At 43.4% G+C, this 24,898-nt stretch overlaps 1 protein-coding gene across 1 annotated transcript in view; it reads left to right on the top strand.

Annotated features, from left to right (window-relative positions):
• The window catches only part of COL4A1 (collagen type IV alpha 1 chain), a 154,678-nt gene that overhangs the window by 87,307 nt on the left and 42,473 nt on the right, over window positions 1–24,898 (top strand). The window contains exons 17-28 of the mRNA XM_083168672.1: window positions 3,852–3,905; window positions 4,244–4,285; window positions 4,706–4,799; window positions 9,086–9,121; window positions 12,856–13,011; window positions 14,760–14,855; window positions 16,846–16,935; window positions 21,885–21,955; window positions 22,456–22,647; window positions 23,175–23,343; window positions 23,466–23,558; window positions 23,908–24,012. Coding sequence (XP_083024798.1) covers window positions 3,852–3,905; window positions 4,244–4,285; window positions 4,706–4,799; window positions 9,086–9,121; window positions 12,856–13,011; window positions 14,760–14,855; window positions 16,846–16,935; window positions 21,885–21,955; window positions 22,456–22,647; window positions 23,175–23,343; window positions 23,466–23,558; window positions 23,908–24,012 — 1,198 coding nt within the window. The remainder of the gene's footprint in view (window positions 1–3,851; window positions 3,906–4,243; window positions 4,286–4,705; window positions 4,800–9,085; window positions 9,122–12,855; window positions 13,012–14,759; window positions 14,856–16,845; window positions 16,936–21,884; window positions 21,956–22,455; window positions 22,648–23,174; window positions 23,344–23,465; window positions 23,559–23,907; window positions 24,013–24,898) is intronic.

Below are 24,898 nucleotides of genomic sequence, written 5' to 3'. Positions count from 1 at the left end.
CGACTCACCGACATTCAGGATTCCGACAGTCATTACCCCGACGTCGGAATCATGACTTCTCCCTCGTGGGGGTCCACGACCCCCATAGAGCAAGAATAAAATAGGTGGCGAGTGCAATGTGTCGAGTGCAGCGAGCCCACAAGGGGCTTCGTTGGGCCCCCCTTCCCCCCCGCTGTGCAGTCGGGATTCTGTTGTCGGGCTAATAACTGTCGGAATCCTGACTGTAGGTGTGTTATACCATACCCGCCTGAAACATGGCAAGCAGAGCGATCCCCGCGAGAAGAGGCGTAAAACGGACCCAAAGCGTGGCGAGTGCATCGAGCCCCACGAGGGGACGCGGAATACACGTCAAGTAATCCGTGTCCCCTCTCGGGCGTGCTGTGCCTCGCCATGCTTTGTGCTTGTTTTTCGCATGCGCTCGCTACGCTTCGTGCTTGGTGGCTCGCTGCGCTTGCTACACTTTATAAAATCAACTCCATGCCAATGTGGATAGTGGGGGTATGAACAGGTCGGAAGGACGCATACCGTGTCCACTCGCCATGCTTCGGGCTGCCATGGATAGTGGGGGTGTTTCAGGTACACATTCACACCTGTCATGTCATCCATCTGAAACAATAATGATGACACGTGTTAACTGTCAAATGGATTTTACTGACATAAACAATAAAGAAAAAAAACAATGAGCAATGTTAAATAATAGCATAGAACAACAAGTCCCAGAAAGGTCAAAAACAATTCCTCCGGCACAGCAGCCCCTACAGATGCAGCTGATGTCGATGCAGCTGCATCATCCTCAGCATCAGCTGCTTTGTCGGCAGTTGGGAAAAGAGTCAGTGCATGTATTATATGCAGGAAGGCGTCCCCCCCCCCTAGGTTTTGCACCACATGAATTCCTGCAAGTATGAGTCCAGGTACTGGCGTGCAGTGCCCCTCTGCCTCTTATTCTTCCACTTGCAGGAGCCCCAGAGCCTCTTGATATTCTGGGTATGGACCCCAGTGTCTGGGTCCACAAAGTTATAACTTTGGTTGACACGCATGGGGTGGTACCCCGTCGGCTCAAGTTCTTGTGTATTGTACGCATGCCAACAGTCTGATTAGATGGTGGTACCTGGTTCAATGTGTGCTTCGATGGCAGACATTAGGGTCCGGGCATCATGGCTGGCCACTGGTGTGATGAAACAGTCACCAGTATCACGTGATATCCCACCGAAGAGCCACTGCTGTGGTAGAACACGTCCAACGTGGATTTTGCGTTGAACAAAAAGACTTTCATCCACCTCTACAATTTTCCCAGGTCCACCAATCCGGCGTTGGGGTTGTGCCAGGAGATTAATAGTACATGCCTCTCGCATCAGGTTGTTGTACAATATGGAAGCTTTGTTGGAGATTTTGAGGTGACGCTCACAAAACCTTACACTCGTCAACTCCTCGGCCCATGAAAAAATTAAGCGCAGAAAGGATAGGTGACATCCATGAAACCAATTTGCCCTTTGGATACTAACCTTCTTCCTGCAGCCTCTTATGTGGCAGTGCACATACGCTCCTTCACATTAAGTGCCATAGGATGGCCATTGACACAGCTCTGTGTCTCTGCCAGTAAGTGGTGCTGCCGAAAAAAAATCACTGACTCCTCCTCGGTCTGGGCCAGGTTAAAAATGGTGAATGGTTCGGCAGCCATAACCCACACAATGTATTAAGCGGTGACACAACGCTGACTGACTATGCTAACTGCGTAACGCTGACTGACTACGCTAACTGCATAAGCTCCACACACAATGTAATAAACGGTAACACAACACTGACTATGCTAACTGCACAACGCTGACTGACTACGCTAACTACGCAAACTTCGGTTAGCCTCTAACGTGCTGACTACGCTGACTATGCTGACTACGATCAGCTGCTGGCTGCGGGAACACGATGCTGATGTTGACAGGGACGCTGACTATGTTGACTACGCTGGCTGCGGGAACACAACGCTGATGCTGACAGGGACACTACGCTGACTACGTACAGATGGAGCGGGCATCATCCTTGGCCGGCGCTCGCCAGATCCCTTGCACTGGCGAGCACCGGCGATAGAGACTGGGACGCGCGTGAGTCTCACACGCATGTGCGTCCCAGTATCACAGCGGCTGGGCAGCGTCTCCCTGCCCGTCTCCGCTTCAGGGAGACCCTGCCCAGTTCAGGGGGGGGGTTGGTGAAGTGAGGGGGAACAGCGGGGGAGGCAGCAGGGACCAGGGGCAGGCTCCGTTTGCAAAGGGGCGCGCAAGCGTCTCATGTGCGCGTGCCCCTGGCGGTAGCCAGCCGCTGGCGGGGCTGGCGATTCTATCGCCAGCACCTGCAAAGATGGAGCTCGCTCCATCTGTAAGTGGCGCCGTGAAACTACACAAGTACCCATTAAATATATACAGTGTCTTACAAATGTAACCACTTACAGTAACTGCATTTTTTTTTACATTTTAAAAAAAATATTTAATATAAAAAAAGATTCCCCCACCGTGTCCATGGGTTCTAACTGTAAAATTCCCTCACCCACCCCATTGTCAATTGATGCCTAAACAGCAATAGACCCACATTGGATTACTCCCCACCCTCCTATTAGTGCCATCCAGAGTGGCACAACTACCCCACACACACTCACACAGCATCACTAGGCCTCCTATATCAGTACCCTTAAATGTGTCACTGTATATGTATGTATCTAACTGTCACCAGGGCCGGTGCAAGCCCCCCGCCCGCCCCAGGCAAAAAAAACCCGCGCCGCCCGGGGGGGATTGGTGGTCGACAGTCGACACTAATGCGGCAGCACGGGGGGGGGGGTGTGTGCGGGCGATACTGCGGCAGACGCCCGCACCCCCCGGAGCGCTGTACCTGCTGCAGCTTCCGGGTGCTGCATATCGTCCTCTCCTTTCTCACTTAAACCCCCCCAGCAGGGAGCCAACGGCTAGCGCGGGGGGGCAGCGTCGACATCCTCGATGAAAGCAGCAGGGAGCGCAGGGGGCAGCGTTGATTCACGCCGGGCGGGATGAGCTGCTTTCTGGTACCTCTCTATGGTACCTTGGCAGCTCAGTACCGCCCTCCAGTGGCCGGCGCCCTAGGCAAGTGCCTAGTCCTGCCTAGTGGTGGCGCCGGCCCTGACTGTCACCTCCCAGTGTAAATCAACCTATTTTTGAGGATATAAACCCGTCCCCATCCTCCTTCCTGGTGACAAATGAATAACAACAGACAATGCCCCACCCCTTATCATTGCCACTCATTCTTAAAGTAGAGTGCGAGTAAGGGGTGTCTGGGTTGCAGATTTATGAAGCCTAATGAAGTGGCCAGTGATTACGCACCAGCTAATTAGCTCCTAACTTTCATTTTCAAAACCAGTCTGTGACTTGACAGGTAGGACCTGAATGGATGGTGATATAGTACCAGCCACGTTTTTACTTCAACAGGCTTAATTTGAATCAATTTGCCCCAGAAAATCAGGCCCCTCCCCCCCGTAGCATTCGTCTTTTGCATTTGCAGAGATAAGCTTAACACAATTTACAGTGAAATTGTCTATTGAATGTTAAAATTAGCTTTTATTATAGTGAATTTAATATAATCCAACTGTATCAATTTCAATACCTGAACTGGTTTCATCTTGGGATATCCACTATGAATCCCAACATATAAATCCAGTAAAGGGTCTGTATATATTTATTTTGTACCATCGTATTTTCTTGTTGTACCAATATTGATATGCAGGCTAACTCAAAAAAATAAATAAAAAAAATACACAAAATAATTAGAATTTCAGAACATTGGTGAAATATAGGTATTTAACTATAACGTCCTTCTCTCTATCATTATTTTATCAGGGGAACCCAGGTAGCCAAGGTTTTCATGGAATTCCTGGACAACCTGGACAAAAAGTAAGTATACAATAATTTACTATATTTACAAATGTGCATTTAATTAGAGTAATAGCAGACTTCGTATTTGTAGCATATACCAGTACACAGCTGAAAAAATGGATTAGTGTTATAATGTTTCAACGTTCAGCTCCCTCCCTTACCCAGTTACCCTTATGTTTCTCTTAATTCATAACTTGTGATGTTATACTGCTTCTTCATCGCTCCTCCCCCCACTAGGTATCTCCTTGTCTTACTGTATGTCATCTAGCCCATACTATACCACTGTGTATTTCCATCTTACTGTATATCTATCTAGTCCATACTATGACTACATATTGTTACAATTCTTTCTACAGGGGTTTAAAGGGGATCCAGGACGACAAGGACCTCCAGGAATTGTAAGTTATGTTTTATTGTGTTTACAGAATCTATATTTAGGAATTCAGTCAGCCGTGGTAATTTACTGTGGCTAAATGATCTCCCTGGCACTATCCATTTAGCTCCGTCAATTGGCATTGGGGATTTACGTTGCCACAGCCATGAAAACACATCCTTGAACTTTTGTGTGCAATAGAAAATATATATAGTGAAAAAAAACACAGGAAAAGTATTGTGGAAAACATATTTCTCCCACACATTGCACACATGAGTAACACGTGTTAAGTAAATTACACCGGACATCACTCAGCTTACTATTGTTCACTGTGTGTCAGTAAAATGTTAGGTTTGACAAGAAATTAGGGTGTTTGGAATGGTTAATATGCAATATAACTCAACAAATGAACAATTAAACTTTTATATTCCTATGGTGTTTTCAGGTAATACATGATGGCCAGCACACTGTCACTGGGGAAAAAGGTGATTCTGGACCACCTGGCTATCCTGGTAGAGGAGGAGAGAAGGGCACTAAAGGTAGGATCCCTGGTGTATGACGCACTGGAATGTTTAGACACATGCTTAGATGTGTAACTAATGTATACAGTATCTCCCCTTACCTCAGTGCAGGTGTCATTGAATCAATGTTTGTGGTGAACCGTGAATACCTCTTTAGTGGTGCATAAAGATTACGGTGAAATTTACTAAAGGAAATTTGTAAAAAAATAGGTGTATTTGTATCCAGAAATACATTTATTTTTGACATTTACTATCCCGAAAATACGGCAATTTGTATTCGTATTGATAGCACATCAATATGAATACGAATTGCCGTATTTTCGGGATAGTAAATGTAAAAAATAAGTGTATTTCTGGATACAAATACACCTATTTTTTTACAAATTTCCTTTAGTAAATTTCCCCCAACATGTCAGCTTATTATTATTATTATTATAATTTTATTTATAAGGCGCCACAAGGGTTTCGCAGCGCCGTACAAAGGAACAATACAGGGAGACAAAGCTTGGCATAACATTGAATAAATAACAAAAATACAGCACAAATAAAGAGCGCCACAGATCAATACACATTACAGCTTAAATGTAAGTAGTGAGGACTTAATCAACATACAACTAGAGGCTTGATGCCAATGATGGAGATGAGTATGCGGACAAAAATGGTCACTGAGTGTTGGAGTATAGGAGAGCTGTGAGTGAAATGTGAAGAGAAGAGGGCTTTGACAACAGGAGGGAAGAGGGCCCTACTCGGACGAGTTTACAATCTAGTAGGAAGGGGAGACAGACAGATTACAAGAGGTGCAAGCGAGTGGGTGGTGGTTAGATAGCAGGATGTAAACAGGCAAGGGGTCGGAGAACCAGCTGGTTTATGCAGTAGAAGGGTATGCTTTGATGAATAGGTGAGTTTTCAGTGCCCGTTTGAAGCTTTGCAAGGTCAGCGAGAGTCTTATGGAGCGAGGGAGTGCGTTCCACTGAAGGGGTGCAGCACGGGCAAAGTCCTGTACTCTAGCATGGGAAGCAGTGATCAGGGTGGAGGAGAGACAACAGTCGTCAGCCGACTGTAGAGGGCGGAAGGGTGTATGAATGGAGATGAGGTTAGAGATATATGGAGCAATGGAATTAGAGATGGCCCTGTATGTGAGTGTGAGGTGTTTGAAGAGGATTCTGTAGGGGAATGGAAGCCAGTGCAGATTTTGTTGAAGGGGAGTGGCAGAAATAGAGTGGCGGGAGAGGAAGATAGCAGTGTCTGCAATATTTTGCATGTTCCAAAGTGTGTGGGTCACAACGTTCATAATGAAATGAATGCTAGGCACGCTTGGGCAATTAATTAATAACCTCATATTAAAATGAGATTACAGTTTACTACATAACAAATTCAACTAAGATTCAGTCGTTAGGTGTGCGCTAGAGCAGGGAGCAGTTCTATGTCCTTCCCCGGTCAGCGGATGACCACATATTTTTCACACTTATAAGGGAACTGTTTTGTGTGCCTCTAATTGAAATACTGAGGCCTTTTGCTTCTTCCAGTGTAGATATATGCCTCATATACATTTCCACCAGTGTAGTTCTATGCCTCATATACATTTCCACCAGTGTAGTTCTATGCCTCATGTAAGCGAATGTTATCACTTTTGTCATCTTATCAAATATTTCATTTATTCTTTATTTAAATTGCTGTTTCAATTTAGTACCTTTTTGGAATCTTGGAAACCAGCAAATATATTATTACTGGTTTCAGGCACTTAAGCTTAATCTGCATTTTTTTATTGGTATTCCCATGTCTCACCAGCAACTAAGCATCTTTGGTACTTGTTTCCTAGCACGGCCACACCGATTTACATCGGGGTGGTCGTGTCGGAAAAATCGGGTCGATCGCATCGCATGCGATTTGGTCGCATGCGATGCGATCGACGCGACCGACCGATTTTCGACCCGATTTTTTCATTGAATGAAATGTAAATCGGGTCCCTGGGACCCGATTTTACATTGGATTCAATGTAAAATATTCCCAACCCCCCCAAATTTAACGGCGTACACCCCACCCCACGATAGACGCCAACCCGAAGCGTGGCGAGCGCAGCGAGCCCGCGAGGGGCGGCGGTGCGCGTCCTCCGACCTTTTCATTCCCCTACTATCCACGTCGGCGTGGAGTTGAGAATAGAATAGTGTGGCGAGCGCAGCGAGCCACCGAGCCCGAAGCGTGGCCGAAGTTATACGAGCCCGAAGTTATACGCGTCCCCTCGCGGGGCTCGCTGCGCTCGCCACGCTTCGGGCTCGGTGGCTCGCTGTGCTCGCCACACTATTCTATTGTCAACTCCACGCCGACGTGGATAGTAGGGGAATGAAAAGGTCGGAGGACGCGCACCGCCGCCGCTCGCCACGCTTCGGGTTGGCGTCTATCGTGGGGTGACGACGGGGACATCTATAATGTGAAATGGGTCATATTGGCCCATTTCACATTTTTTCACGATTTCAATGTTAAAAAATATTTTAACATTGAAGCCTATGGAAAAATCGGGGGCATCACGTCGGGTCCAATGTTAATGGTCCCGACCGACGCGATGCCCCCGATATTTTACCTTTCCCGACACGATTTCAATGTTAAAATATTTTTTAACATTGAAGCCTATGGAAATATCGGGGGCATCGCGTCGGTCGCGTCGGGACAAATGTTAATGGTCCCGACCGACGCGATGCCCCCGATATTGTGTCCTAGCCGGCAAAATGGACCTGATTTCAAAGGAAATCGGGTCCATCTTATGGATCGTGTACCTTAACTTAAAGGTACACGATCCATAAGATTGTGGCCGTGCTAGGAAACAAGTACCGCATCTTTTTTTCACACATTGGGGGGGATGTTCTAACATTCGCACCCCAGCTCCGCCCCCCCTTTGCCGTCCATCGCATTCATAATTATCGCATATGCACTTGCGTTAAGAGCTGTCCTTTGCGGTGAGAGTCGGCGGGTCCCATCGGGTCCCAGCGGCTCCCCCTCCCTCCCTTACCCGGCGCTGCTGCGCCGGGCTCTCCTCCTCCCTGCACCCGGAAAAGGATCATAGTGCAGGGAAGAGGAGGTCACAGGTCCGGGCAGCACAGCTCAGCACAGGTCCTCACCTGTGGGGTTGGTGCGGGGCGGCGGGGGTCGGTGCGGGGCGGCGGTGGGTCGCGTTAGAAGCCCAAAGACTTCTATGGGGCATCATTAGATTTTTCTTTCGGGGGATGCTTAGAGATAACAGGGTTTTTACCGCATTTTTAGTTTAGAGAATCTTCCCCATTGTGAGATATTAAAGTCTTTATATTTTTAAACTTTCTTATTTATTGTGTTTCATTATGTTTTGAAAGCTAAATGACCCCATACACTACTGGGAGGTATCGCATGTGAATCTCGCATGCGACAGCTCGCCAACTACCCACCGGTGAGACGGGGGGCTTCCCAGCAGCTGTATCGCATAGGATTAATCGTTTTGCATATGATGTATCAGATATGTTATCCCAATAATGGCTGCGGGATACAACAATTTCTTGTGGCAGCCATGATGATCTCTGGATCCGATCTGATGTGCACTGGACCGTGCATCGGATTGAAAGCAGAGGTAAAACAAATACGATATGGCATTTTTCACATGATTATCAGCCCCATGGGTTGCAATTATGTGAAAAAGGGCCATATTGTATAATTGTATGGGAGCCAAAAGAAAACCACATACCGTATATACTCGAGTATAAGTCGACCCGAATATAAGCCGAGGGACCTAATTTTACATAAAAAAACTGAGAAAACTTATTGACTCAAGTGGGACCCTCAGGATGGTGAATTCTCCTTAGATAATTGTACTGTGTCTGCGCATGACTGATCTAAAAATTTTGATCGGTCAGGCATGCTGAATTGTCCAACATGTCCGTCAAATGCAATATTTTGAAAATGCCAAGTTTGGGCAGTTGGGCATTGGGCAGTGTATGCACTGTTGTGACTGACTACAGACATTTTCTCTGTTCCCTCAAAGCAGAGGATAGGGGAGGAACTCAAATATGGTGGCCAATATACTATAAGACATGGGCATGATATATTATAGGTGACAGACTGTCGGTCTGGGCCTGGCAGGCAATTCGTCTGACCGTGCATTCCCCGCATTAGTAACAACAATATCTACTGCTTATCTGATAAGTATTATCAAGTACTTAATGTAAAATAATGGTATAATTGTTCATTCATAAACATAATCATGATTTTAACAATTTAGAATACAATTTATTTAATACAACTGCAAAAGAAAACTAAGTTTGTCATTTCCCATTGTTTTTAAGGTTCCTCTGGAACACCTGGACTTCCTGGACTACCAGGTACTGTATGAAAACAGCACATTCGCATGTACATATAATGGTTTAATACAGCAAACACATTTGGTTTTATTTTTATTTTTCTCATCATCTTATAGATGCTTTAGTACATATGGGGGTATCCTATTAGTCTTGAACATTTTTCAACCGCAAGAAGCAGGGTTTTTGTTATTTTTTGTGTACATTAGCTACAATTTCTTTTTTTACCTATGGAGTTATGGCTATTTCACACACACCGGTTTTAGCCAGAAAGGCAAAAAGCCGGACACACTTTGTGACTGACAGTTGTACCTTTCACATGCGCCGGCTCCGTGAGCCGGTGCTGTGTAAATATGAGGGTGGAAACTACATTGACGTCAGTCTGGTGGCGGTGGAGAGCTAAAATCACACACACATAACAATTGGTGTGTGTGAAAGGCCCCCATCGCCTTCCGCACACACTAACCTGCTAGGACAGAATGGCCATGGCTTGGCAGCCGTCCTTTGCAGTGGTAAGATCTGGCTGCTACCCGGCAGCAGCGCCGTGACCATCCTGTATGAAAAGGACAGATTGCTGGGCATTGTCGTTTGAGTGGACGGCATTTGGCGTTTTGCCGCCAGGCGGCTGCCGGAGTGTGTGAAACTGCACTTAGTCTCCAAGCATTTTCTATATTTGTCCAAATAGACTAAATGACAGTGGCTCATTCAATATCGCCCATATCTGTTTTATGGGCATTGTGTACTATAGTACAATATTAATCACTCTGAGCACTGTAAACTAATCTCATAAATTATGGAAGGTGCATTTGAATTGGCTCAGAATAACTTATTTTCCTCACAATTAAAATCATAGTAAATATCCTGCTCCTCAGCTGTCTAAGGGGTGATTCTTGTTGACTCGCAATAAATTGCGTTCAGCCCCATCCTGATATTTTGGGGACTGTGCATTTGCATGCTCTATTATGCGCATGTGCAGCCCCAACTTTGCGAATGGCTTCGGCGACTTGCATAGTGGCCGAGATATAACAAAGCATTGGGGAAGTCTAGGGGGGGGGGGTTGTGGACTGGGGGGGACAGCACATAGGAGCGCCCAGCGTTTCCTGGATGGTCCCACAAAAACTGTGAGTGCACCCAGAAAAATTCTGGGAGTCACCATGCAAATGCAGGTGGGCTGATGCCTGCCGGGGATGGCCGGCTGACGTCGCACAACATCAGCCACCAGCCCCGGCTTCATCCAGGCACACGCAAATAAATGTCAGTTTTCACTGGCTTATATTTGCGATGGCAGGAGAAGTCATTCGATGGTCGGAGACCATCAAACGATGTTCACAGCTTACCGAGCCAACCTGAATTGGGCCCTAAATGTGCACTTAACAAGGGAGGGCATTACCAGTGGCCTAACTATAAATTTTGCTCCCCTAAGCCAAAATATTTTTTTAGGCGCCCCCCCCCCCCCCCCCCCAATAATGCCCCATACACATTACCTCTCTGTCTCCCCTGTGTTCCTTTCCACCACATGCCTCTCCATGTCCTTCCTGGTCCTTTCTGACCACATGCCTCCCTGTCCCCCCCCAGGTCCCTTCCCACCACATGCCTCCCTGTGTCACCCCTAGTCCCTTCCCACCACATGACTCCCTGTGTCACCCCTGGTCCCTTCCCAGCACATGCCTCCCTGTGTCACCCCTGGTCCCTTCCCACCACATGCCTCCCTGTGTCACCCCTGGTCCCTTCCCACCACATGCCTCCCTGCCCCCCCCCCCCAGGTCCCTTCCCACCACATGCCTCCCTGCATAGGCGTGCGCAGCCCATTTTATTAGAGGGTGCACAATTGGAGGGGTGTGTCCATCACTGCCTACTGGGCGTGTCTATCACCACCTACCGGGCATCAATGCAAATGCATTGAAAAAAGGAATATAGAATAACTATAGAATAACTATATATTACGTCATCCCTCAAAGATAATAATACAGCACATACTGTAGGTCCCCTCCAGAAAATAATATAGCATATAAATCGGCTTCCCCTAGATAATAATACAGCACATACTGTAGGTCCCCCCAGAAATTTATACAGCATATACAGTAAGTCGGCGTCCCCCAGATAATAATACAGCACATAAATCCCCCACCTTGATCTTAATACAGCACATACTGTAGGTCCCCCAACAGATAGTAGCACAGCAAATAGGCCCCCAGATAATAACACAGCACATAGGTCCCCCTCACAGATACTAATACAGCCAATAGACCCCCCAGATAATAATACAGCACATACTGTAAATCCCTCCACTGAGATTATAGCACAGCACATAGGTCCCCTCCCACATATAATACAGCACATGATAAGTCCCCACCCAGATAGTAATACAGCACATAGGTCCCCTCCCCCCACATATAATACAGCATATAACCCCTTCCCCCCCAACCCCCCACAAAAAAAAATCCAAATAAATAATACAGCACATGGTCAGTCATCCACCACCAGTTTGCAGAAAGGAGGCCAAAGGGATGGAGTAAATTTGTTCCTCCATAAGGGACCAGACCACCAGCTGAGAAAATCCCAGCATAGCAGCCGCTGCATGTTCAAAGCAACAGCAGGCAGCCAGCCAGGAAATCAGCGAGGGAGACTTAAGCCACAAAGAGCCAGTCACTGACAGACCTGTTCGTGCTCTGTACTGTACGTAGCAGCGCTGGGTCCGGGCTTTCAGTGTAGGGTGGCTCTGGCTGGCTTTAGGACCCTGTGTTGAGGGTAGATGCTGCGGCGTCAGCAGTCCCTCCTCCCTGTTGCCCCGGTATTTGTGTGCCGCGAAATGAGTGTGAGCGGGTCCGCCTGTGTAGCTGCATGATGTCATGATGCCCCGCACCTGCAATGCTGGTAACATGCAGGATTAATTTTACGCGGGTGGGCAGTCATTAGGGGGCACTGCCGGGGATGCCGGCATTGTAGCGCTATGTGCCGTCGGGGAGGGAAGCGCTGCTGATTTGAAAAAAACGGCCGGACACTGATTAGCTTAGAGCAGTGATTTGCAACCTTTTTACCTTGGGGCACACTAAATAAGATTTTAAAATTGCCAAGGCACACTATAAGATCCCCACAGGGCAAAACACATTGGTCCCCCAGAGGAAAAAACCAAACCTATTGGCCCACATATAAAACACAATCACACTGGTCCCCACAGGTAACACAAATAAAATACATTGGCCCTTTAATTGAAAAGAAGAGCCCAGTAAAAAACAGTTGAACTGGTGGTGGCTGTAAACTGGTTTGGGCATCTCTAGATGTGGGGGCACACTTGAGAACAGCTCAAGGCACACTAGTGTGCCACGGCACAGTGGTTGACAAACACTGGCTTAGAGAATTCAACCAGTCAGTGTCCGGCCGGTCTTTTCAAATCAGCAGCGCTTCCTGTCCCGACGGCACATAGCGCTACAAGGCAAGCTGTCTGCCGCTGTCTGGATAATCCTCACTGCTGCACATAAGTGAGGGGGGAGACCTGCGGGCTGCGGCAGCCTAATGTCAGTGCCGGGCGCCGCTGACACATGACTGGACACAGTAACGGTAGCTATCCTGTGCCGGGCGCCCACCACAGACCCGCTCCCCCAAGCGGCTGCGGGGGCTGCCACACAATAGCTACGCCACTGGGCATTACCACTGTAGGTACAGGCGGAGGAGCTGCCATGATGCCCGGGGAGGAGGGTGGTCCAAGTTACATGTATTTTATCCATACCTTTATCAGTGTTTTTATTTGTATTTTGTAGGCCTACCTATTTCTGGACCACCTGGAGCACCTGGATTTACAGGAGAAAGGGGTGAAACGGGGGAACCTGGAATACCTGGGTTATCTCTAACTGGACAAAAGGGCAGAGAAGGGCCACCTGGGGCTCCTGGATTGCCTGGTCCACCAGGCACAATAGGTAAGGAAATTGTAAATCTGTGCATGAGGGAGTTTTCCTACTGTGTACTCCTGCTGTTATTAGTATTTTCACCTGTATATAAATTAGGGATGAGTGGGTTCGGATCTCCGAGATCTAAGCCCCCCGAACTTTATGATCTGAGGCAGGATCCGAGCCCGCCAAACTCGGATCCCAGAACAAGGCAAAACAACATCATCTTCCTGTTGGATTCTCACGGATTTTGGATTGGTGCCATCCTCATTCCAGCATAGGATAGGATGCAGGACGGACCTATGTCTGTGGGTGGTGGCATCGGGTGGGTCTGCTGTCCTACTCCAGGGTGTCCTGTCTGCTTTGCTCTGTCAGTCCAGGGGTACCCGGTCTGCCATATACCTGGGTGCTGCCTGTCTGCCCTATAATTGGGCGCTGCCTGTCTGCCCATTCAGTCCGTATATAAGTGCAGTAGTGCCGACCTGTGCTGCTGTATATTAGTCCAGCAGTGCTGCCCTGTGCGGCCATATACAAGTCCAGAGGTGCTGCCATGTGCTACCATATATAAATCCAGTGGTGCTGCCCTGTGCAGCCATATAAATCCAGTAGTGATGCTATGTACAACCATACACAAGTCCAATAGTGCTGCCCTGTGCAGCCATATATAAGTCCAGTAGTGCTGCCCTGTGCAGCCATACATAAGACCAGTAGTGCTGCCCTGTGCAGCCATATATAAGTCCAGTAGTGCTGCCCTGTGCAGCCATACATAAGTCCAGTAGTGCTGCCCTGTGCAGCCATACATAAGTCCAGTAGTGCTGCCCTGTGCAGCCATACATAAGTCCAGTAGTGCTGCCCTGTGCAGCCATATATAAGTCCAGTAGTGCTGCCCTGTGCAGCCATACATAAGTCCAGTAGTGCTGCCCTGTGCAGCCATACATAAGTCCAGTAGTGCTGCCCTGTGCAGCCATACATAAGTCCAGTAGTGCTGCCCTGTGCAGCTATATATAAGTGCAGTAGTGGACAGTGATAACGTAGCAGCCTGCTTTATCCCTTCACCAAGCTTAAAAACCTGCCCCTGAGGTTGTGGCTTCCTCTAAAGCCTGGGTATTCTCGTTTACTCTCAATCCAAAAATAGACTGTTTTCACAACAGAAAAAAATAACCACACAGTGGATTGCGCCACATCCAGAATTATTGTTTCCTCATAGCTTAGAAAGGATCATTTAAATGGCTGCTCAAGACCCTCCTGTCTCTCTTGAATAAGAATGTGAATATAATATTTAATGGCTCTCCTTAAGTAACCTTAAAGTGTCTTATATGATGTTAGACAGAAAAGTGCTGGACAAATACAATTTGATATGTTCTATGTTTATTTGAATTTTATACTTTACACGACAATATGTTTGTTATGTAACATATATACAATGTCTCAATAAAAAATTGTTAAAAAAAAGATCATTTACTTTTTGACAATTATCATCCCATTTCCCCGATCAACACCGACCTCAAACTGTGCACCAAGATTTTAGCTAATAAATTTAATAGATTGGTACCATCTTTGGCAATACTAGATGTACTATAGATTTGATCCATCATATGAATGTTGAAAAAAATGTACACTCCTAACAGTCCAAATCATCCATATTAATGCAAATTTGTAGTTATATATAATCAGTATGTCTGTTCTTTTTCTGTGTAATTGCATGTTATTTTTCTGGTTCAATTTACAGCATTTTTAATACTTTATTGTGTAGTAACCTCTGCTTATTATAACAATAGATCCAACTCAGGAATGCATCCCTGGACAGCCTGGAGAAGCAGGATCACCTGGATTTCCGGGTCAACAAGGATTTCCAGGAGAAAGTGGTCAGAAAGGTATATCCCTAATGTTCTAAGCCTGTATTGTTATTACAAGAATTTTCAGTTAATTGAAGACAGAGTAATACAGTACACACTGTTGCTCAGAGATAGAAATCAATTCATATGTATTATATTGCATTAACATTGCTTAGTAGTCCAACAAATTATTCTGCAAGTTTTATCATAGAAGAACATTGATTATCTGAATGACAACTGTCCAAATCCCCAATGATCCAGATATATTTACCAGAACTAAATATAATATTGAATGGTATATTAGCTTATAAAAACTGAATTGTATTGTCCAGTTAAAAATATATACATACAGGTACATGATTCATTTAATTCTATTATCCAAATAGAATGCTGCTCTGCACTGTTAGTATATTTTATTTTAGGAGAGTGTATAGCTTTTTAATGAAGCTGGCAAAATAACAATTATTTCTGCTGCATGCAGTGGTTAGGGTAGTAAAGGTTTAGTATCTCTTATCCAAATATCCCGTATCCAAATTGTTTTTGTCTTTTGCTATAAACCTATTGTGGTACATATGTAACTGGCACTACTGGGGAAATGATATGTAACTGGTAATACTGGGGAAATGATATGTAACTGGTAATACTGGGGAAATGATATGTAAGTGCAACTAAATATGTGCAAGAAAATGATTGCTTGCCTTTGAAATTCAGTGTCTGAGATAGTACACAAACTTTGTTTCATGTTTTAAATCATTGTTTCATGCACAAATAAAATACATTTGTGTGTATTTCATGTGCTTGATGTGCTTTTACAACATAAATGAAAGATACCTCAAGATACCTCATTGAAATATAAAAATATTCCGAAATACAGAATAATCCGTTATCCAAAATGCTTCTGGTCCCGAGCATTTTGGATAAGGGATGCTCAACCTGTGTGAGAAAGGTGAAGGACCAATTCTGCTGTTGATATTTACTGAAAGCTATACTATGAAATGCAGAGCAAGGGAATTTTTTCAGAATAGTTTTATAATAAAATTAATTTAGATTTATCTGAGAATTTTCTTCTGCTTTATAGAAACACATTCCATAGCATTGCTCGAAATGTAATATTGCAACTCACAGCCATACAGTACATGTTGGTGTAAAGAAATTACTCTTGCATATTAAACTGAGTGGGGAAAGGTGCTCTGCCATGTGACTAGCTTGGGCAATCCCCACACCCCCAGTCAAACCCAGCCCTAGTCAATTAGCTGGAAACTGGCATAATTAGCAAAGTTATGGTCTACCAGAGAAACAACTTTATCACTTCTGTGGTCCTAGAATAATAAACCCCTATCCATTTTGCCAACAAGGTGAAACTAATAGTTGAATAAGAATCCTCAAAACAATCCTCACCATTTTATTAAAGCTCAAATAAAATGTTCTTTCTCAATTTGCATATTCCAAATGGAAAATATAACATATTTCATTATTCATCAGAGTTCACCTTAGAAAAGTAAATATAACACAAATATCCCACAAAAAATTATTCCTGGTGAATCCAGGTTCTACATTTTTTCATAGCAGTGATTCATAGGGGTTTATTTACTTAAACGGTAGTTGTACTAAAGATGGACAACCAATCAGACTTGACTTACAGTATTATTTATTTAGCACCTTCTAGAATATAATTGAATCTGATTGGTTACCCATATAGCAACATCCCATCTTCATTAGAACTCCCATGTTAGTAAATAAACCCCATAGTACGAGAGTAACTAAACAAATAGAAATGAAGAATGATTCTATTTTTTGGACTATGATACATCAGGAAAAAATTTAAAGATTCTGCTTTTTATTTAATAAAATACAGAATGACAGTTTCTCTATGTGTGTTTTTTATTGTCAGCATCTGTCATTCACTGTAAACTACAGTTCTTGCCTGTGATGTTGTTATTGCAAGAATGCCTTATTAATATGTTGGTGTTTATTGTTAACATGATAACATTATAACACATACTTCATCTGCATATATTAATATTTGCAGGTGACAAAGGAGATGCTTGTCCGACATGTGATACCCTGCCATCACCACTTCCTGGTCCACCAGGTCCCCAAGGTCCTCCTGGGCCAGAAGGTAAAGTAACTAAATATCACTTATGAGAAAATGAAAATAATTGGTTCTGTATAGCTAATAAAATACAATAGAAAATAAGTATATATATCTATATACTGTATATCTATCTATCTATCTATCTATCTATCTATCTATCTATCTATCTATCTATCTATCTATAATATTCAATCCCTGATGATGTTCCTGCCCAGGTGAAACATCAGCAAAAATGTGCTATTTTTTTTGCAGTTAGGATAACATTTGTAATAGTATTAGGATTGAATACCCCCCTATGGGGGTTTTCATTCATGTGCAAAATTTTTCGCCAGGTGAAAACTCTGCCTATTCAATTCATAGAAACATAGAATTTGGCGGCAGATAAGAACCGTTTGGCCCATCTAGTCTGCCCCTTTTTTTACCCTTCAGGTAATCTCAACCCTTTTTAATCCTTATTTCTTTGTAAGGATATTCATATGCCTATCCCAAGCATGTTTAAATTGTTCTACTGTCTTAGCCTCTACCACCTCTGATGGGAGGCTATTCCACTTATCTACTACTCTTTCTGTGAAGTCATTTTTTCTAACATTTCCCCTGAACCTACCTCCCTCCAGTTTCAGTGCATGTCCTCGGGTTCTATTACTTCTTTTCCTTCCTCCTGTACTATGTTAAAACCCTTGATATATTTGAAGATTTCTATCATGTTAAGATCTTTTAGTCTTTTCAGGTAAGTTTTGTGATGTAGGCCATGCACCATTTTAGTTGCCCTTCTCTGTACACACTCTAATGTATTTATATCCTTCTGAAGATATGGTCTCCATAACTGGACACAGTATTCAAGATGAGGCCGTACCAATGACCTATAAAGTGGCATTATTACGTCTTTTTTTCTGCTACTGATTCCTCGGGTGTGGTATATTTCCCCGACAGTCGGGATTCCAACAGTCATTACTCAGACGTCGGAATCCTGACTGCACACCGTGGGGAGCGCAAAGAAGCCCCTTGCGGGCACGCTGCGCTCGCCACGCTGCGCTCGCCACGCTGCGCTCGCCACGCTGCAGGCACGGTGGCAAGCTGTGCTTGCCACCTATTTTATTCTCCCTCTATGGGGGTCGTGGACCCCCACGAGGGAGCAGTCGGGATTCTGACGTCGGAGGAATGACTGTCGGCACCCGATTCCTCTCCCTGCAACCAAGCATCTGACTAGCCTTTCTCATTGCTTTGCTACATTGCTTTCCTGCCTTTAAGTCACTTGAAATAGTTACTCCTAGATCTCTTTCCTCCTCAGTAGTTTCCATTATAGTACCCTTCATACTATGTTAAGTCTTTGGGTTTTTGAGTCCTAAGTGCATAATTTTGCATTTTTAGCATTAAACTGTAGTTGCCATGCTCTTGACCAATTCTCAAGTTTACTTAGATCATCAGTCATTTGATTTACCCCTCCTGGTATGTCTACTCTGTTGCATATCTTTGTGTCATCTGCAAAAAGGGCATACTTTCCCTGCAATACCATTGCACTCCACTGGTAACATGTCCCTCCATAGAATGCACTCCATTTACTACAACTGTCTGTTTCCTGTCCTGCAACCAGGTTCTTATCCATTTAATTGTTTTATAATCCAATCCCACACTTTCAAGTTTATTTAGCAGCCTGCAATGTGGGACAGTGTCAAATGCCTTACTAAAGTCTAGATATGCCACACCTACAGCCCCCCCTTCATCTAGTATTTTAGTCACGGAGTCAAAAAAGTCAATGAGATTTGTTTGGCATGATCTCCCTGCAGTAAAAGCATGTTGTTTTGGATCCTGTAAGTTGTTTAATTTAAGATACTCCACTATTCTTTCTTTTAATAGTGTCTCCATTAATTTCCCTACTACTGATGTAAGGCTCACTGGTCTGTAGTTACTTGCTTCTTCTTTGCTTCTGCTTTTGTGCAGTGGAACTACATTTGCTCTTCTCCAGTCCCCTGGAACGGCACCTGTATCTAGTGACTGGTTGAATAAATCTGTTAATGACGCTACCAACACATCTTTTAGTTCTTTTAGTATCCTTGGATGCACTCCGTCTTGCCCCATTGATTTATCCACTTTCAGTCTTGAAAGTTCTGGTAGGACTTTCTCCCTAGTAAATGTACTTCCATCTACCTTATTTTTATGACTTAACTGTGGTCCCTTCCCTTCTCCTTCTATAGTGAATACGGAGCAAAAGTAATTCCACCAAATTCTCAGTGTCTGTCCGCAGTCTTATTATTCCTCCATTTGATTTTCTCCTTTCACTTATATACTTAAACAAAGTTTTGCTTCCTTTATCTACTGACTGAGCCATTTTCTCCTCAGCTTGTGCCTTGGCACGCCTGATAACTTTCTTAGCCTCCTTGCGTCTGGCAAGATACACTTCTTTGTCGTTATTATTTTGAGTGTGCTTGTATGTCCTAATGGCCATCTTTTTTGCTTTTACACTAGTTGATAACTTTTTAGTAAACCACCTGGTACTTTTCTTAACCCTTTTGATACAAAGGTCCGTTGCCTTTAGTATTGCACTTTTTAATTTTTTTCACCTCTCCTGCACTCCTTTCACGTTCCTCCAATCTGCTAATGAATCGCTTAAACATCTCCCCATTTTTGCAAAGTCAGCCTTCCTAAAATCCAACCTGCCTTGATACTAAACCATACTGCTTGATGATCACTGGATCCTAGGTTCTCACCCACACATACGTCCAATATCCTGTCACCATTTGTGAGTATTAAATCCAATAATTCGACTTGTCCTATTCAATTCCCATGCCAATTTTTCACCAGGGTGAAAAAAAAATTACCATCTGCAAAAACCACGTAAATTGGCAACATTTCCGTGAATTCACGTGGATTTGGCAAATTTTTGGACGTGTTCACCAGTTTTTGTGTCAGTTTTCGCCCATGCCAATTCACCCAAAATTTAAGAAAAGTGAAATGACATGGACGAAAATGTGCTCAAAAACTTGAAAAAATCCAAATGATTAAACACTGATAGGCGAATCTTTGCAATTTCTTTTTGACCTGGTGAAAAACTCAGCCAAGATTGAATACCCAAGTCTATATATGATTGATCGATTTTGTGAAAATAAAGTTGATACACCTCTGGGTAGAATATTTCTGGAAAAAAGGAACCACATTGACTGAATTTCAATAATGAACAGAGAGACACTCTCTAAAGTGTTTTTATGTTATGAAACGTAAGTGTGTGTACTACAGTAGACAACAAAAAAGGGTTTACATAAATAAAGTATCCAAGATGCAAATTGAGAGTTAATAGAATTTAGTGACTTGGATCCAGAAAAATTTGAAGTTAGAAGAAGATCTGGTCTGATAACAACAGGGTGATGAATGGGGGTTTGTAGAACTCGGAACTTAAAATATTATTTAAATGTGACTTAATTGATCTCGGCCATAATAACATTTTATCTTTCATATTTTCATGCTTGGGCTATATGTAGATTTATTTAGCTGCAAAACATGAATTTGGAAATGGACCACTTTATATGTACAGAAAGAACCTATTTGTTCATGTCTAATTGTACTTATTTTGCTGTGCCATTCATATACTAATACAACAGCTGATGCAACTCCTTATTTATTTAAAATCTGGAGCCTGATATATATCTGCTGTCTCACTTCTTTGTTCCCTGCTTTTGCACTCAGTGGGGCAGCAGAAGCATCATAACCCTGATTACCTTTATCATATACTTTGAAATATTTACTTGTGAGCAGTGGCACCGAGAGGGGGTGGGATGTTGGTACTAATTACCTGAGCTCTGGCTGCTGGAAGGCACCGATGTTGGCTTGTAGACAGTGGTAAAATTAGGTTTTGTGTAATTAATTTTCTTTGCTTTCATTTGTTTCTAAAGTCAAAATAATTGAGATGGGTGCATGCCTCATAAAAGGTAACAAACTTGTACATGTGGCCAAACATTTACATAGTCATTAGTAACATGTTTCAGGTCCATATTGTTAAGTGGCATTGGGGCAGATGTTTCAAGCCTTAACAAGAGATAAATGCAAGGGTGATAAGGAGAGATAAACATCCAGCCAATCACCTGCCAACTGCCATGTTACAGGCTGTGTTTGAAAAAAGTCAGTAAGGAGCTGATTGGCTGAACGTTTATCTCTCTTTATCATCCTTGCATTTATCTCTTGTTAAGGCTTAATGCATCTGCCCCATAATATCTTACCTGTCAATACAAGCTATCAGCTGCTGAACGAAGTCACCTTCACAGACATCAGGGTGTAAGAATCCAGGGTTACTCCTGGGTAGTGCAGTTCCAATCAACTGTGTCATGGAGTACTGAAAGAGAACATTACAGTATCAATCAGGGCATGTGACATCTTGCCCAATAAGATCTAAACCCCCACTAGGACTTATAACTAGCTTTTTTGGACACACAGTAAATTCTCAATTCTACAGATTGCCACAATAGCAAGTAAGACTTCTGGATATTTTCAATATATTTTTGGTGCCCAAGATGTATCGTTCTAATTGGTGAATCGGGCCACGTAGGATGTCAGGTGTTGTTAAAAGGTGTGATCATGTTCAGGTCACGGTTATGTTCTTCTGTTTGTGCGTTCTCTGAGTCCTCACCATTAGAATCCCAAGGAGATGGCAAATCTGCTGGACTTCCACCCTAAACCAACACCATCAATGAAAATGGAACAGGAATTCTGAGCAATGGATCTTCTGTGACATGGGAAGATCTACAGACAATGTACTTCAGTCAAACAGACTGTACTGCTTTGAATATGGATCTTACTTTCTGGGTTTCAGAAGTTCCACAGCTCAGAATTCCTTTTCATCTTGCTTGACTGCCCATTGCTCTGATGCCTGCTGGTAAAATATAACTCATGGACTTTGTTCTCCTACAATTTAACTTATTATTGATATGTTGTTTGCTACTTCTTTTGTTTTTAAAATATTTTCAATAAAATATTTGTTTTTCAAGGTGCTCCTGGCCAACCAGGAATCAAGGGAGACAGAGGGAAGACAGGTTTTGATGGCTTACCAGGAGCACCTGTAAGTAACTTTAGATATAATTTATGTATTGAAAGTATGTGCTTAGAGGTTCTGTAGTAAATTTAATTATATGATTTTTTAGTATTGTGGGCACATTGCAATACTTTAACCAGTCATTGACCAGATTACTTTTTAACAATCTACCTTTAAATGCACTTGAAGTAGTTGTATATTATGGGCACTGTCTCTTTATCACTTTTATTTCTTCAGTACTTTTACATACTGTATTTTGGTTTATTGCCTATTCACAAGCTCTGCAAGTAAAAACAGTTGCACAGGTTTACATTTATTTGCCAGCTGCCTCATTTCCATGTATAAATGGGTGATTGGAAAATGCATGTGGTTTGTGAGAGGGCTTACAAAAAGTGCACTGGCAAATGCTCAAGTGGGCACAGACCATTTGTCAAATTACCAGACCGGGAAAGACATCAAACCTGGTGATATTACTGTATATATCATATCATATAGAATTTTTTTTAAAACTGCTTTTGTTTTCGTAGGGACTACAGGGATTTCCTGGTCAGACAGGGAAACCTGGAGAAAAGGGAACACCCGGGGAGGTTTATTTTGAACCTAGGCTGAAAGGTGATAAAGGAGATCCTGGTTTCCCAGGACCACCAGGTTTTAATGGTAGAGAAGGAAGACCTGGAAGAGATGGTCAGCCAGGTCAGCCTGGTCCCAAAGGTGTTTCAGTAAGTTGTCTATTTCTTAATAATTCATTTTGTATATTGTACTGTTGTTTTACGGCAACGGTGGTCTGAAGTATCTTTAAAAAAGACATATATATATATATATATATATATACACACACACACTCGGAGTTACGACCTGATGCACATCCGCCCCGGTGCCCTCCGGACAATATTTGTATTATAGAAGAGATAAAACAAACTGCAGCACTCAAGGGTCTTGAAAAGTATCAAATGTGGGCATTTATTAGGCAAATGCCAATTCCGACGTTTCGGGGTTCAAGTCCCCGTTTTCAAGGTGTAGGTGAGACAACCTACACGTTGTCTCTCCTACACCTTGAAAACGGGGTCCTGAACCCTGAAACGTCGGAATTCCCATTTGCCTAATAAATGCCCACATTTGATACTTTTCAAGACCCTTGAGTGCCACAGTTTGTCTTATCTCTTCTACAATATATATATATATATATATATATATATATATATATATATATATATATATGTATTTTATGATTTCTTAACTCATTTAGGGAGGATTTGGTGCAAAAGGTGAACCTGGTCCTCCCGGGGACAGTGGATTTCCTGGGATACCTGGCGAACAAGGTTTTCCGGGGCCTCCAGGAGCAGGTCCAGCAGGACAACCTGGGGATCGAGGAGAACCTGGAGTGCCTGGATTTGAAGGGTTACCTGGCAACCCAGGTAAATATGACCATTTGATGCCCAGAATCAGTAAAAAATACATTATTGGTTTCAATGTAATACAACCTATCCATTTCCCAAAGATCCTCAGATAGTACTACAGTATATTGTTTTCTTTCTAGGGAGTAAAGGTGAACCTGGAAAAGCCACTGTTTTATCTGGACCCCCAGGCCCAATGGGAAGTGCAGGATCTCCAGGATTCCCGGGAAATCCAGGTATAGTAGACTATCTTGATACTGCTTATCATCTTCCTTTGACTGTGATTTGTTCTTCAATTATTGAAACATTGCAGAGTCTGAAAGTCTGTTTAATTCCCACAGCCTATTAAATTCTTATTGTCATATATGTTTTTTCTCAAATTTAACACACAACCGTATCAGCATTTACTGATCATTACCTTCTACTTCCAGGCCCTGCAGTAATCTTTACTTTTAAAAGTGTTTTAGCTGTAAACATACATTTTTATACATCAGTTGCTTTAGCTGTTCCTTGCATTTTATTGCAACTACTTGTATACAGTAAAAAACAGGCATGTCTTAAATATGTAATATTTGTAATCTGTAGGAGAGAAGGGTGCTCCTGGATTTCCGGGACGAAGTGGATTCCCTGGAGAAAAGGGTGAACCTGGTATTGAGGGTAAAGGACTTCCTGGGCCTCCTGGTGAAAAAGGTGCGTATCTCCACACTTTAGACTGTCTTTCACTCTCTTCAGAGAATGTTGGACCAAATAGAATGTGCAGTTCCTCCAACATGAAACCTCCCATTAGGTACAAAATGCTCTGCTCGTGGACTTCCCTTTTATTTATGATTACCTGTGTTGAACTACAGCAAGTAATTGAGGAGAAAGTTGTTTCAAAACAAGTGATGACAATCATGAATTAAGAGGGAAGTCCAGAAGCTGCAGATTATTTAACAAGTGATGAAATTGGTCATGCTGCAGGGTCTGAATGTGATGCGAACAGATTACAGCATGGCTAAACGGTTGCGGCTATTACCTCTTCTGTTTGGCCTTTTCCCATCATGCACTGGGTCCACATATACCTGGAGGGGGATTATAAATCTGTGGCAAAAGAAGCGAGCCACTGTGCCTGAAGCATGGCGAGCAAAGCGATCCTGTGAGGGTACAATCCAGCTGAAATAAAAGAAAATAACCTACATAAATTACAGTTAAAATAAAAAAATGCTGTGAGGGCATCTAACAACTTCCGTCCTCATCCTAACGTTACATCCTGGTCAAGAAACAGAAGTGGATCTAGACACAACCATGGCTAAACCCTAAAGTAAGGCTCTATAATCACTATTTAAAAGCAAGGAGATCCAACATGATAAAGTTTCCAGCTAGTTACAAATCTTAAGGGACGGTCACATGCTGAAGGCATCTACTATATTTTGATTACTCACATTTACTCACTAAGGGACAGATTCTCTAAGCTTCAAAAAGTGATAAAATGGAGAGTGATAAACAGCCAGCCAATCAGCTCCTGCCTAACATTTTCCAAACACAGTCTGTGACATGGCAGGTAGGAGCTGATTGGCTGGCTGTTTATCACTCTCCA

The sequence above is a fragment of the Crinia signifera genome, chromosome 2 (genome assembly GCF_055691185.1).
Source record: "Crinia signifera chromosome 2, ASM5569118v1, whole genome shotgun sequence".
NCBI classification, from domain to species: domain Eukaryota; kingdom Metazoa; phylum Chordata; class Amphibia; order Anura; family Myobatrachidae; genus Crinia; species Crinia signifera.
Note: the sequence above shows the minus strand (reverse complement) of the source record. Positions and strands in the feature narration are given on the sequence as shown.